The sequence below is a fragment of the Crocodylus siamensis genome, chromosome 4 (genome assembly GCF_052110815.1).
Source record: "Crocodylus siamensis isolate JL-2025a chromosome 4, ASM5211081v1, whole genome shotgun sequence".
Classification (NCBI taxonomy): domain Eukaryota; kingdom Metazoa; phylum Chordata; order Crocodylia; family Crocodylidae; genus Crocodylus; species Crocodylus siamensis.
The window spans coordinates 145,589,129-145,603,644 of record NC_143398.1 but is presented as its reverse complement, the minus strand read 5'-3'; the positions used below and the strand labels follow the sequence as shown (position 1 = coordinate 145,603,644).

The 14,516-nt window shown below is 48.3% G+C and overlaps 2 protein-coding genes across 3 annotated transcripts; one reads left to right on the top strand and one right to left on the bottom strand.

Annotated features, from left to right (window-relative positions):
• The first annotated feature begins 582 nt into the window (after positions 1-582).
• Positions 583-5,665, top strand: PSMC3IP (PSMC3 interacting protein). The gene is made up of 8 exons (XM_090044026.1): positions 583-847; positions 925-1,031; positions 1,212-1,301; positions 2,153-2,264; positions 2,450-2,595; positions 3,411-3,464; positions 4,849-4,908; positions 5,108-5,665. Exons 1-8 carry the CDS (start codon positions 814-816, stop codon positions 5,165-5,167), a joined length of 663 nt encoding a protein of 220 aa, XP_089900152.1. The 5' UTR covers positions 583-813; the 3' UTR covers positions 5,168-5,665.
• Positions 5,108-13,675, bottom strand: MLX (MAX dimerization protein MLX). Of its 2 annotated transcripts, none has more exons than XM_090044025.1 (8): positions 13,617-13,675; positions 12,965-13,001; positions 12,076-12,165; positions 11,247-11,353; positions 10,797-10,896; positions 9,941-10,040; positions 8,937-9,138; positions 5,108-8,223 (listed from the first exon to the last, which is right to left on the bottom strand). In XM_090044025.1, exons 1-8 carry the CDS (start codon positions 13,659-13,661, stop codon positions 8,215-8,217), a joined length of 690 nt encoding a protein of 229 aa, XP_089900151.1. In that variant the 5' UTR covers positions 13,662-13,675; the 3' UTR covers positions 5,108-8,214. The 2 variants fall into 2 exon arrangements, with proteins under 2 accessions (XP_089900151.1, XP_089900150.1); XM_090044024.1 differs by having other exon boundaries at positions 5,108-8,188.
• Between the last annotated feature and the right edge of the window lie 841 nt (positions 13,676-14,516).

Genomic DNA, 14,516 nt, shown 5'->3' with positions numbered 1-14,516 from the left:
TGATATCCTCGCTGGGCATGGACACATGTAACACTCAGTCCAGTTTTAAATACAGCCTGAACCTGAAGTAGCCAGACCTACCAGCCTGTAAAACCACTTTGGGCCTATCCAGAGGAGTGGGAACTTGCGTTTCCCCTGGGGCAGGTAGGAGCCCATCATGTGCCTGGCAGCTTGTCCCCGGGGAACGCCTGAGCCAGGCTGCTCTGGCTGGGAGCGGGCGGGGGGGGGGCAGCAGTGTGCTGGCCCCAGCAGCAGCCTTACCTAGGAGCCTCCGGGGGCTGCAGCTGCGGCAGGGAGCCGGGTTGACAGCTGTAGCGGCCTAGGCTCGGGTTTGGGGGGCGCTGCCCCGCTTCTTTTTGGCGTGCGGGTCAGAACCCCGCGGTGCTGCTAAGCAGCAGCGCAGGGACCACGCACCTGCACGGGGGCGGCCGGTTGCGGCCCCGAAGGCGGGTGGGAAAGCAGCGCAGGAACCCGTGCGATGCACGAGCAGGGGAAGGTCCCGGTCCCGGCCCCGCCCTCCCGGGCTCCTGGGGAAACGTCACCTCCGGCGGCTGCCACGTGGGACCCCTGCCGAGACACAACACCCGCCGGCCAATCGGGGCCCTCCTGTCACGGCGCCTGCCCACGCGCCCCTGGCCCCGGGGGCTACCTCGGCCCCCCCCACCCGGCGCCGCGCCGCCTTCCGATTGGCGGAGCGGCGCGTACCGGAAGTGAAGGCGCGGCTCTCGCGCAGGTGGAGGGGCGTGCGGGGGGCGCGGCGCCGCGCAGAATTCCTTCCGCTTCCGCGGTTCGTTCAACGGGCGTCGCGCGAGGATGAGCAAAGGCAGAGACAGCGGCGCGGCGGCGGGTAAGCGGCCCCGGCCCCTCCTCCCCCTCCCGGCGCCGGCCCCGGCCCCCCGCGTGACCGCTGTCTCCCCCCTGCAGGCGGCGCCGCCGCGATCCTGCTGCGCTACCTCCAGGAGCAGAATCGGCCGCACAGCGCGCAGGACGCCTTCGGCAACCTACAGCGCGAGCACGGCCTGGGCAAGACGGTGAGGGCGGGCGGCGCGGGGGGAGCGGGGAGGAGGAGGAGGAGGAGGAGGAGGGGGCGGTGGTGTCGGCGCGGGGGGGAGCGGGGCCGCGGTCTCAGCCGCAGGCGGGCCTGGGCCCGGCCCGGCCCGCAGCCCCGCTGCGTCCGGGTCCCGTCCCCACCGCGCTCTCTCTCGCACCAGGCCGTGGTGAAGGCGCTGGAGCAGCTGGCGCAGCAAGGGAAGATCAAGGAGAAAGTCTACGGGAAGCAGAAAATCTACTTCCCCGACCAGGTGATAGTGCTGCTGGGTCTCCAGAAAACGCATCTCTGTTATGTGAGGGCTGAGCTTTGCCTGTGGCCGCCTCTGCTTTTTTCTCCTCACCTCTCCTCCTTTACACAGCTGCCCTTGCTCTTGCTGCTGCCGAGGCCGCACGGGTTGTAAGAGGTTGATTTCCATAGCTATTCAGCGTGCAAAGTACTGTGAGACCAGAGCGCGGGCAGCATCTGGGCATAGGTGGCTTGTCTGACAGCCCAGAGCAGTGTGGGCTCTTGTGTATCCCATTCAGATGGGTCAAACATGGCCTGTCCCACCAAGCCACTTCATCCAGCACACTGGAAGTTGTGATGGGGGGGCACCTGTGACAGCAGGGTGAGTGCAGGCTGTGTTCATGCTTATCTTATTGCCGCTGCTCCTGCTGGTCGCATGCGGTCTGCACCAGGCCTGTCCTGGTTTGGTCCACAACGAACCCCACAGTCCAGCTCTGGCCTGGGGCACAGCGGAGTTTTTTTGCCTCTGTTCTATATTAATTGTTAAAAATGAAGGCAGGTCACCAGCTTACTAACCTTAAATGGGCTGTTTAATACTCTCTTTGCACCTTCTGTTAATATTAAAGAGATGCTAGTCTAACCCATTTATTAGCAAGTGTTTTGCATTGCGATGAACTCCTCCGAGGTGCAGAAACACCACCCTCTGAGGAGGATCATGCACTTGTGAGTGTATTGACACTTTCATGATTAATTCAGAGGTAAATGCAGTTGGAACAAAAGGATCTAAGCTCCTTATTTGCAAATGGTGTTGGTGATCGTGTGGAATATTTTCAAGGGGACTTGTTTTCTGTAATTAGCCCATTGTTTTTGTCTCAGAATCAGTTTCCTGCAGTGAGTGACTCTGAGCTTAAAGTCTTGGACAATGAAATCTCTGATCTTTCGTCAAAAGTACAAACTCTTCAGCAAAGCTGCCGCCAGATGGAATTGGGTGAGTCTGAAATTTCTGATCCTGTGTATGTGTAGATTAGTTTTGTCTGTGAGGCCAGCATGAAGTGTGTGGTGAAACCATTATAAGACTGGAACCAGTATGGCTTGTGGCTGTGTGCAGGCATGAATGCTAACTATTGCTCTCCAGCTGTTGGCATTTGTGGATAACTAGCAATTCCATTCCAGAACTGAAGGATCTGAATGGCTCAATGACAACCCCAGAGATGATTAAAGAGATTGAAGAGTTAAAAAAAGATTGTGCCAATTACACGGAAAAACTGGAGAGAATTAAATCTGCAGCCAACCATGTGACTCCTGAAGAAAAAGAGAAGGTAAAGAGCTGGATCAGGCTGTGGCCCTAAGAATACCAAAGCAGAGAGCCCAGCTCAGTACTGCTTGGATACTATTAACTAATCCTAGCTTTAAAACAGCTCTAGCTCATGTTCCTGCTGATGTCACAGCCGCTATCGTCCTTAACTTGTGTAGGAGCCTGAATGCTGAGGAAGGGCAATAAATGTTTCATGGTTGACTTTTGAGTACTGAAGGATTGAAGAGGTGGTGGGAGATATCTGAAACTCCATTATGGACTGTTCTCTTCTCAGTTGATGTCTAGATGCTCCTGTGTAAGATACAGCTGTGCCTCTTAATGGCATCATCTCTAGGCTCTGATGCTACCTGGCCATTCCTACTAGATGTGCTCAAGTTCTCTTCTGCCCCAAGTACAGCTAACTGCAGCCTGGTAGAGGGAAAGCCAGAGCCCGAGGTCTCGGAATTGCCCTGCTCCCTAGTGTTCTCTGCAGACAGTTCACCATGCATGAGCTTCATGTGGCATTTCGTAGACACTCCAGAGCAACTCTTCCTTGTGAACCTTAACTTTGGGCTGCAACTAAGGCAATTTTTATTAATATAGTTCAATGTTTTCGCCTGAAACTATCCACTTAAACAGTCTGCTTGGAAGCATTTCCCTCTATCAAGCAGTGGCCTGTATTGTCTGTACCTGGGCATCTTAATGTTAAGTAGGAATTTCACTATACCTGGGTCTGATTTTATATGCCGCTGGAAATGGTCTGCTGGCCTTATGTACACTTGGTCTTTTTGGGGGAGCTATTGGGTTAATGTTACTCGCTCAGTCTTCTTTTTATTGCAGGTTTATAACGAGAGAAAGCTATACTGTAAAGAATGGAGGAGGAGGAAGAGAATGGTAGTGACTTTTTTTCCCCAATGTTGGTTTGATGGGCAGTAGGTGGTGGCAATGATGTGCATGAGGTGATGTTATATTCTCATGGGGGAAGGTGCCTGTTGCTGAATGACATGTGCAACAGCCCTGAACTTGGTGTTAGCCAGTTCCAGCTTCCTTCAGTAGCCTGCCAGCTGTGAAGGGAACTGGGAAATCTAACCAAGGACCAGCAGTTGAGAGAACCTCAGAACCTGCTTATCTTGAAGTAGTGATACTTGGGACTTCTCTGGTGCCATTCCAGATGGCAAAATTGGTACAAACAGTGCCACATCCCCTTTTCTAATGGTGTCGCAAGCTGGCTTCCATTACCAGGTCTGTAGGGTTGGAAGTGCTAACAGGTACCTGAGAGAACAGATCTTGGAAGTCAGAGGTCAAAAGAACTATAGTCTTTTAGGGTACCAGTGTTTAACTCCATTGACTCAAATACTCAATCAGGGTATTAACAGCGAGGCAAACCTCCAAACCAGCATCTTTGGTTTTCCAGGGACAACTTATTTTGTCACTTGCTACGGTCAGCTTGTTTGAGGGTTTTAGTTCTTTAGTTCCTCCTAAATGCATCGATGTGTGATTGCAAAGAAAGCAAATAATCAGCACCCAGTGTCTTGAAATGTATAAGGGAAGAAGAGCCTTCGACTTGTTTGGTAGTCATTTCCTTGTAGTGTCTATTAACCCATAGCCACACTTGAGTGCTTAACTTGACATTTCCCCACATGTGCTGGAGTCCTCCTGGGAACATGCAAAACTCTAAACCTTTTGGTTCAGAGATGTGATACCTTTTTATTAGACCAACTAAAATCACACAAAAATTACTTTTCTTTACAAGCTTTTGGGCACACACGCCCTTCAGGCTGAGGGAAAATTAAGGATGGTAAAAGTCCCCTTAGGTAGAAAATAAACATCTTCATTTTGCACAGAGGAAGCTGAAGATGGATGTATGTTTCTCTGGGTCCATAAGAGTTCCTTTGTGAGAGTTGCTCTTTGATGTGCAGATAAGGCAGGATTTCTTCCCTGGTAGTGTCAGATCGCAAAAAGGCAGGAAGGTGTAGAAATCTCTCTTTTTTTGTTTAAGCAATGAAGTTTATAATTCAAAAATAGGCTAAAATATGGCATCTTGCATGTTTCAGGGATGTATTTGGTAGACATGTCTGAGACCAACATGGCTACCAAATACATCCCTGGGAATATACAAAGTAGAGTTCTTACTCTGGGAAGCCTCCATCCTTTTGATGACTTGGGGCACCTATTTACTGTATTTTTGAATGTGTATAGCGAGACTCTCCAGATGTGATTTTTAGATGTTTGTATTGACTGAAGAAGCATAACTGATTCTTAACTACTGTTTTGCCAGGCAACTGAACTACTCGATGCAATTCTGGAAGGCTATCCCAAAAGCAAGAAACAGTTCTTTGTAAGTACAGAGACATCTGAGCTCCTGACTAGTCTTAAACCTTGAAGGTATCTGTTCTTGGTGGCGTATATTTGTTTCAAGTGGCGTAACTCTGAGCAAGTCCCTGAAGGGAACTTTTTTTCTGAATTCAGATGTTGCTGCACAGCAAGTAAACTCCCCTTCTAGTCCTTGGTAAAGAAGCTATGTTGTTCTTCTGCAGGAGGAAGTTGGAATAGAAACGGATGAGGACCACAATGTGACTCTGCCAGCAGCTGTCTGAGCAGCTGATGGAAACCTCTGCTCCAGGGAAAAGAACTAGCCAGCATGGAGCACAATGGGCGCTGGTTCCGAAACTCTCAACCATCTGCAGGGTTTGGTTTTGTCCTGCATCTTTTATGTATGTTTGTTTTAAAATGCTTTGCAATCTGGAAGGCAGTTAGAGGGGATAGGACCAAAGGCATGATCTCGCATGCAGAAGAGTCCATTATTTTTTCTACCCTTCATTGCAATGGGCAGTTGAGCCAGTGTGGCTGAAGAGTTGTGTGGGAGAAGACTGTTTTTACTGTTGATTTGCCACCACATAGGTGTTCTAGTAAAAGGGAGGAGAGGTGTGTCTAGGAAAGACTAAATAAACCAGTTGTTTGTTACACTTGCAGAGAGCTGTACTGACACCTCAGTGTATTTAATAGTGAGCAGGGACTGCTTCCCATGATGTGTACCATGCCGTAATGCTATACACAGGAGTATAATTCATTAAACACTGTGCTTCTCATTTTCACTGTGCTTCCCTTCAGTGATACACCACCCTCTTCTAATGTCCCTATGTCTAATGCTGCATGTTCTGGTAGTATGGGAGAGGCTTCCCAGTTAATCTGGGGTTTGGGGAGCCTTGGTTCCTGATGGATGGGGTGTAGTTTGGCCTAAACAACACTGAAAATAGTAACACATACTTGGATGGGGAGATCATGTCACCACTTCAGATCGGGTGGATGTGGGTGATTCTAATACAGAAGCCTGAACAGCAACTGTCAAAATAGGCATCCAAATATCACCTAGTTGCTTTTGGAAAAATAGTTCTACCCTGTGATCCCAGGTAGAAGATTCTAATTACTCAGTAGTGGAAGAAAACAAGGAGAAGAATAATTAAAACATTTTGCAAAATTTATTATAATTATTTTTCATGATAGAAAAATATTTCATTTCCATTTGTGAGGTCTGCAAAAGCCCAAGGTTCTTCCACACAAGAAAGCTGGCTGCTTCTGAAGGAGGCTCAGAAGAGATTAACACGTCACTATCATTAATAGTAAAGCACTGCCTATTGCTTCAAACAAGATATTTTCTTACAGCACAGCAGTGGACACACAGTTCTGTAATGCAGCCATATTGTTAATGGCCTTCATGGGGTGTAATTCTTTTAAAACAGTTATGTGTGCCATTGCAAAGAGTTAGATGTTTTAGGGGTCTATGCTGTGTCTTCACTAAAAAGGGACATTCAATGCAAGGCTTGTAGAAATGATTCTTTTACTAAAATCCAAGACTGACAGTAATTTTCTTTACTAAATTTCAATAGAAAGAGTGGTTTAAACACTATCCTTCTGCTTCCGTGTTTAAAGCCTACCTTTATTGCTACAGAATTCAAAGAGAAAGAAATGCAAAATTGTTACTGCTACTAATTTGAGCATGGTGGTAGGAATATGATCATCAGCAAGTGTATTCTGTAAGAGCCACTTCAGGATAATCCTAATCTTTTCACTCTGTCTGGGTGAACAAGAACTATTGCTTCGGTAGTAGACAGCTGCCAAGTATCTGCCATAGATATGACCGTTAGACAGAGCAGTGGGTGTCTGGCTAAAGTCTGTCCCAGAAAAACTATTTGGCTGCAAAACTCAAGTTAATAACACTTCAGTCTGACTTCCTTGACTTACAAAAGGCAAGAGGTATTTTTTTAAAAATATAAAACTACACTTCTAAACAAAAGCAGATTAAAATTGACAGCAGCTCTGTTACATGTACTATTCTTTTTCCCCATACATTGTGACTATCAGAAACACAAGTCAGATGAAACCAGAGATCTTTCAGCAGTTGAACTGAGATGGCAAGAGAAGCCTGTACAGAAAACTGTACTCCTATTTCACTGTGAAGGAAACATGGCTAGAGTGGGAAAGGTCAGTTAGCAGCTGTCCCAGAGGAGCCCTACACCATCCATATCTGCCCAGTGGGAAGAGGCAGCTTCTATGCTGTTTAGTATTAAGACCCTCTTGTTGCAGCAGGATGTGGCCAACCCCACCTAGCTTGCTTTTTGTGGTCTTTCTGAAAGTTTTGCACAAATAAGTAAAGTGATCCTCTGTCCCATGGCTAGATTAAATAACCAAACTGTTCTAGCAGAAAGCAGTGGCCTGTCTCTGGGAAGCTAGTATCAGCTGCTACAGAAGCTGTCAAAGTTTGCAGTGATGAGAGACCCTGCTTCCAGGGAAACTTATTCTTAACCCTCCTTAGTGGAAGTCAGCTTCTTTCCTGGACTGCCAGGCTGATTCACATCCTTTGTCTTGGGGACTAGAATTTGAGAGCTGCTCTGCTTCCATTCACATGCTTTTAAAGTCCAGCACTGTAATGGCTGGATGTAAATGTAATGTAATGCAACACAAATTCTCACTCTCACTGCCTCTTCATCTCAAACTCTGCAGTGCCAAGGTACTCACTGAATAACTATACTGTAGAGTATGATACTTAATGTTGGCATCTTACTGGTTTGAAAGTCTAAAAGGCAGGAAGTGCTGTGTGGTCCAGGCAGCAGTTACACTGCAGGCATTGCTACCAGAACATAATAGGTAGTCTGAAGGCTATAGAGCAGACTCATCCCATCACTTTAGCTCCTGTAGCTGGTACAGGCTAGGCCTACTCACTGCCCCACAATCCTGGCCCAGAGACCCTCTTCTTCCTTGTGACAAGGAGGATTGTATTTAACAGATATGTTTTCCCTTCTCTGCTGACTCAGTCCCTACAGATACTTTGGTGATACAGACTGTGACAGTATCTGTGGAGAAGACATGCACTTACATGCCCAGTTTTGGTTTCATAGTTAATGCAATAAATAATCCAGAGAAAAACTTTACAAATAACCACAAGGGAAACAGACCAGCTTTTCCTGGAACCTGCTCCTCTCTCAGCTGAGTGGTGCCCCACACTTCTGTAGCCTGGTAAGAGGAAGAAAGCTCATGCCACTGGGGCACCACAGGGAGCGCAGTCAATAGAGCTGACTCTTTAGTTGATGCAGAACCCCGATCACAATATCCCGCAGGGTCTGAGAAGAGTAAGGAGGAGGCAGGATCAGCCATTCTGTAGAAACAACAGTGTTCCCTTTGGGTAGGCTTCCCCAGGTACTAGTGTAAGATGTGCCAAGGCACTCTCTTGAGGGCAGCCAAGTCTGACAAGCATATTGTTGGTACGGGAACAAACAACAATATGCTTGTGAGGTATGTGGCTTTGGTGCCTCAATACTGCTGGGAACCTGAGGCCCATTAGTCTGCATCAGACCAAGTTCCTATCCTATCTGACTGGGCACATACTAACTTAAAGGAATTGACTGGGCAGCTGTAGCACCAACATCTCCCAGGAAAAGATTCTTCCTAGTCCCTGGTGGAAAGAAGTTGGTATGTGCCCTGAAGCAAAAGTGCTAATTGCTCTCCCTTGCTCCCCTGGACTTGCTATTTGTTTGCCTTCTAAGTGGTGACACAGGTATGGGATGCCATATCCAGGAAAGGCCTGTCATTAAACAGGCCAAGATCTCTGCTTCTGGTGGGTGCTCGAACACTCTGGGCTGTCCCAATGATACCCAGATAGTGAATCCAGAGACCAGGAAAACAGATAGAATTAACATACACTGTTCAATCTGCATTGCTTTGCATTTGCCAATATCTATTACTATTATTTAGATTTATATCCCACCCCCTAACCTGGAAAATCTCAGGGTGATTTATAATAAGCTACAGATGCTTGGCCTTCCAAAGTTCCCCTGCCTATTATACCGACTGTGGCACTTTGATCCTTACCTGTGGTTTGCAATGCTCCTCAATCCAGCTGAAGACGCATGCTGAAAGTTCCTGAAAACTTGCTACCGAGATGGAGGCATTAAATGACTGGAACAAAGAATCCATGATGCCTTGGAAAACATTAAACTTGACTTGGTCAGACACCTGGTCTTTCCCCTCATTGGGGTTATCCTGGTGAGCTTTCACAATCTGCTCATAGTTTCTGAAATGCACCAAAAAAGTCCGATTAAAATGGCAGGCCTGGGGAGCCAGCACTTGCATGACATACTTTCCACGTTTAGGTTACATGAGTTAAGGAGGTGCCTCTGGAAGTGCTGCACTGTCCTCTGAAGCAGTGGTTTCCAAACTTTTGATTGCGCACCCCTATCAGTAAAAAATTTTTGAGCATGCACCCCCAATATATGTATATTTATATAAATATACATTTAAATAGGAGTTCTAATATTTTCTTCCTGCACCTCAATGGATCATCTTGTGCACCCCACTTTGGAGACCACTGCTCTGAAGGGCCTTTGCTTATAAGATTAAAGCTGGTTGCATGGCTAAGGCAAAAGAACTTGGAGTTAAGCTCATGTAGAGAGAGGGAGCATCTACATGAGACATTTGCTGTAGTCGCCTAATTAGCTCCACAGTAAATGTTGCAGGATCTACACGTGCAGCTCTGTTAGGCCACAGGAAACTAATAAGCTTTGCAGCAGGTGAATACTTGTAAATACAAGTACTATTCTGCTACATGCAAAGAAATGGAGACCCTTCCTTTTGTATAGGATGGAAGGCCAGTAGCAGACTGTTTTTGTGCTGGGTCAAGAGTCCCTTGCTCAGGTCATGCTCCTCCCACTACAATCTGTTGTCAAGTTCAGCTTGTTGAGAACCAGCCCTAAGATGGACATGCAAGAAGAAAAGGGTGCCAGGCTTTATTTATAAGAGTCCATGACAGTGTCTCCAACTTCCAGGGCCCTGCAGGCAAGGGAGGGAGGCAAAGGTGGGGGAGGAAAGTTGCTTACACTTTCATGATCTTCAAGGCCATGACATCTTTCCTGAGCGTTGAAACTTCCTCCTCCTGTTTCTTCTTCTCCTTGTGCAGGAACTGAATATAATCAATGGCTAAAGACCAAAGGAACGACAGTGGATTTAGGAAAACTCAAGCAAGCAGAGTCCAGAGGCCACTGCATCCTGTCTCTCCTCAGGAGGAACAGATGCTAGAGCCCTGTCAGGATTAAACCACTGCACTGTCATCTCTATAGGCCTTGCATATTCAAACTGACAAGTAGCCAGTCTTCTCTGATTTCAAAGAGGCATTTGCTAAAATGCTTCACTTTGCAGAGGCAGACCCAGGTCCAGAGAAGGGGGAGCAGTGTGCTCTGTCAAACACCTGGTAGTCAAGGTGGACCAAGTGGTAATCTGCTCTAAGCACTTAGTTCAACCTCCTCCCTCAACCCAAGTGATTTAGATACCCTTAAGCTACAATGAGGAACATTGGGGAGGGAGGCAACTGGCCTCAGACCAAATGACAATTGATACTGCCGTACATTTCAACCCCTTACTGCAAAGTTGTTTGTGCAGAAGCGTTTTGGGGCATCAGCAAGAGCTTGGGAGAGTTAAACTGCAGAGCCAGCTGAGAGAAGCAGCAGGGAGCAGAATGCTGAGCAAGTCCTGGGAAAAACAGTAACAGCAGTTCAAAGTCCAAAGATGGAGGGTAGAGGACTAGAATGCAAGTACGGACATCCCTTGCCTCACTGCAGTCTAATTCTGGATGGCTGGTGACCCACTCAGTGGCTGCAGGAGTATGAACTCCCAGCACAGATGCAATGTGATGCAGTGGTTAGGTAGGAATGTGCCCCCTCTCTGTCCCCAACTCACTTTTCTGCAAGACAATGGCTTTGCTCAGCTTCTGGGAGCCAAGGGAGAAATCTTGCTGCTGGCATGTAGGCACAATAGCCTGCAAGTCATCGTAGCCTTTCTGTTCAAGAGGAAGAGATGATGTTACAGGCATTTTTAGATTAAACCTCATGACAAAAGGGCAGTGGCTAAGTAGGTGCTCTCATAAGGTGCCAAAGTCCCAGCTGTCTCTCCAGTTCCTTTATATGGCATCTAGGGTGCAGTTATTCAGGGCTGATAACCTGCCCCCAGTAAACCAAATTGTTTAGGGGCACACTGACTGTAATAACTAAAAGAATATGGGTGTCCTGATGTGGGAGAAATAAGAATGCTGATACCACAGGATGCCCGAGTTATAGGTATGTGACAAAAGGAAGAGATCACCTTTACTCCCACCCAAGAGAACGGTCTGATTAGCTGCTCTGATGTTACCTTGATGGCATCCCTTCTCTTCTGCTCTGCCTGGGTGTGTGCACGCCTGCGCCGGTCTTTGTATGTCTCTTTATAGGCTTCTTGGTGATAATCGCTGTCTTCATCATCTGCAATGGAAGAAGAGTCACTGTGTCAGAGACAACTCAGGAGCTTTTGGAGCCTAGGAAGCAGAGGCAGACATGCAGCTGCACGTGCAGAGGTAATGGGGGGCATGCTCTTCCTGGAATCATTTTATGCACTCTGGTCCAGATCCAGACACAATTACTGACTGGGTAGACAAGCTGCAAATAGGGCACAAACAAGGCAAAGATGAACCTCCCAGAGCCATTGCAGGCCTGCTGGCAGCTGCCTACACCAGAGCATGGTGTGAGTAGGCAGCTGGGCAACACATTTTTGCCAAAGCCCCTGGCTAATGTAGGCAGGATTCTCATGAGAAGCTGTCTTGGGCATTAAAGCAGGAAGCTGGAGTCCAAGGTCTTTTTCTTTCAGAGGGCAGGTGCTCAGTACTCTCTTGATGGTATTTCTGTTAGCCAAGCCATTTTTTCATACTAGCTCTTCTCCTTGCCCCAAGTCAGGAGTGCCTTATCAAACTGTCTCGATGAAAACTGCGACATCTTCCTGGTGCTCCCCACCATCTTCCTTCCCTGAATGCAAGACTTATGCTCAAGCTGGCAAGGGAAGCTACTGCGATTGCATGTGAGCAGCTTTTGCTAGAGAAGAACACATGTTAGAAACAAGTGAGAAAGAGCACCAAAAGCATCTTAAGTGCTGGACAAGTTGAGGAAGGGACTAACCTACAGACAGGGAGAAGGGACACCATGGCCCTTACCTGTATTGGGGACAGAGGAGGCACTAGTGGAGCCAATGCTGTTTGCTCGTGATACTATGCTTCCCTTTCTACTGCTTTCCACAAAGAGCGCTGGAAAAGAAAATACTGGTCATGCATGAAGCAGTGAACTGGGCAAGTATCTCAAATCCCAGGGGACGTTCCAAATGGATACAGTGTGGTGCTCAGCTCAGGTGGGTAAAGCACAGGGTAGCCAGCTATAAGAATTAGTATCTGTTTGCTGTTGTAGGTGTTTTGTGGATTTGGCAACAAGTGGACAGCAAAGATTTTTCAGGAGCTGTGAAGAAACCAGCTAAACCCCAATGGGATTCACTGTAATCTTTAACATGGACAAAACACGCAAGCTGGGAAGCTTATTCAGCAGGTATCTGGCAAGTACTCTGCATGCCTCTGATTAAAGGGAGATATTAGTTCTGCTTTAAAAAGCTGAGAATATGGCGAGACATCATCAGATTAGAGACTGTGTGTTTTAAAAATAACTTCCCACCCAGCACCACTCAGCCTGGGTGTCATCACTCAAACTGCAGTGACAGCAGATCTCAAGCTTCCTTCTCCCTACGTTCCAGTTTTTACTTACACGTTTTGGCTTGCACCACTGTCCCAGAGCTAGACAAAAACATCCATTTATCATTCTTTACACGTTCAAGTCATCCCTTTCCCTTAACTTAAACCCTCCCTTAAGTTTTAATCCATGCACCGCTTATATTTACAAAACCTGCATTCCGTACATATTATTCTTTGCACTAAGTTTCCAGCGTTAAAATAATGCAGGCAACTGGAGCGCTCTGCCCATTTTGTCTATACTCTCTTGTCTGGTAACAGTAGAGTTGACCCAACAATATTTGAAAGAGGAATGCACAGAGCTACTTACGAGCCTCCAGTCCATTGTCGCTGTACACACAGTCCACCTGGTGTGTTGCCAGATGACAGTATAAGCAAAAGGGAAGGGAAGAGAAAAAAAGCCAGCCAGTGAGTAAGGCAGTTTCCTCTTTTGCGCAATCAACTATCACGCCATCGTGTATCAGCAACAGAAGTAGCTCATGGACTGTCGTCTCCCTACAACCTGCTCTGCAAAACAGCTGCTTTCTCAGACAAGGCTGCTGCACAATTTGCTATGCCCGTGCTGCCGGGCAGCACACTGGGCACTTCCTTGTTTTAGTGCAGTTTATTCTGGGAACCTGCGAGCAGGCCTTGAGAGGGATGCACACTGAGACTAATGGGAGGAGCTGGGCACTGTGCACTTGTGCCTGCACCGAGATGACTGGCCGACAATCCCCCCCTATTATTTGCTTCATGTGATTACATTATTATTTGCTGCTTAGGCAGATGGCCGTACACGACGCTCCCCAGGGCTGGAAGGTGGCTCGCTGCCTCCAGCGCCCCCCATCCCCGTGCTGAGGCGGCGCCTGCCTGCGGGTCCCTGGGCCCGGAGCGGGGACAGCAGGATCTCACCCCAGCACCCGAGCTCCCACCCGCTTTTCGTCCCGTCCCGTCCCGGCCACCGTCCAGCCCCCGACACTCACTTTTCCCCACGGGTCCTCGGCCGCCGCGCCTAGCGGCTCCGCCATCTTCCCCCTGCCTCGTCATGTGATTCCCGAGGCGCCAGCCAATCGCAGCATCCGCTGGCTTCGTGGGGCGGCACTTCCGGGAGCCGCCTCTTACAGCCGCGGGGGCCGATGGGAGTTGTGGTCTGGCTGCGGGTGACGGGCTCAGCTGTGGGGCCACTCTGCCCTGCCGCTGCCCCTCAGTTGCTTCCCCGCCCCGCAGCTTGCTTTAACTCACGCCAATGAAGCCCTGCATGCGTTTGCCTCCATCCTAAACGGAGCTCTCCAGCCCTAAGCCCCTGGCAGAGTCCAGCGCTTCCAGCGTCTCTCTAGCTGCAGAAAGCTTGTGTTGTGTTATGTGAGGAGCAGGGATCCTGGTTTTCTCCGATTTAAAAATAATCCCCAACTTCCTGGTAAAAAAAGGAACCCCAAATCCACATTTTTCCATGATTTAAATGAAACACTACTGATATATATATAGAAAGAGAGATAGTTATCTATCTATCTATCTATCAGTGGTGCTTCATTTAAATAACGGAAAAATGTGGATTTAGGGTTTCTTTTTTTAACTGAAAATTGAGGGTTCTCTTTAAATCAGAGGAAACCAGGATCCCTGGGGATGAGGCACCTGGTGGCCCAAGCTCCCCATTACAAATTTCTAGGCTGGCGCATGCTGTCTTGTCACGTGTCCCCTTCATGCCTCCCCCTGCTGCCCTGCAGCCTTGTCTCCTTCGGCCCGGATCTGCTCGACCACACAGGGAACTCGGCGGGAGCCACCGGCAGCAGATGCACGGCTCTGTGAAACAGACGTGTGTCACCGTGCCAGTGCTCTACGAGGGAGCTGATGTCACAGCGCTTAGCTGGCTTGTACCCACACTG

Bases quoted from the DNA above. Each gene is read 5' to 3' on its own strand.
- PSMC3IP (XM_090044026.1), top strand. From the start codon at position 814: ATGAGCAAAGGCAGAGACAGCGGCGCGGCGGCGG. The intron at 848-924 runs GTAAGCGGCCCC...TCCCCCCTGCAG, and splicing joins AGACAGCGGCGCGGCGGCGG to GCGGCGCCGCCGCGATCCTG. The intron at 2,596-3,410 runs GTAAAGAGCTGG...TTTTTATTGCAG, and splicing joins CTCCTGAAGAAAAAGAGAAG to GTTTATAACGAGAGAAAGCT.
- MLX (XM_090044024.1), bottom strand. From the start codon at position 13,661: ATGGCGGAGCCGCTAGGCGCGGCGGCCGAGGACCCGTGGGGAAAA. The intron at 10,041-10,796 runs GTGAGTTGGGGA...TTTGGTCTTTAG, and splicing joins AGCCATTGTCTTGCAGAAAA to CCATTGATTATATTCAGTTC. The intron at 8,189-8,936 runs GTAAGGATCAAA...TACTCTTCTCAG, and splicing joins AGGAGCATTGCAAACCACAG to ACCCTGCGGGATATTGTGAT.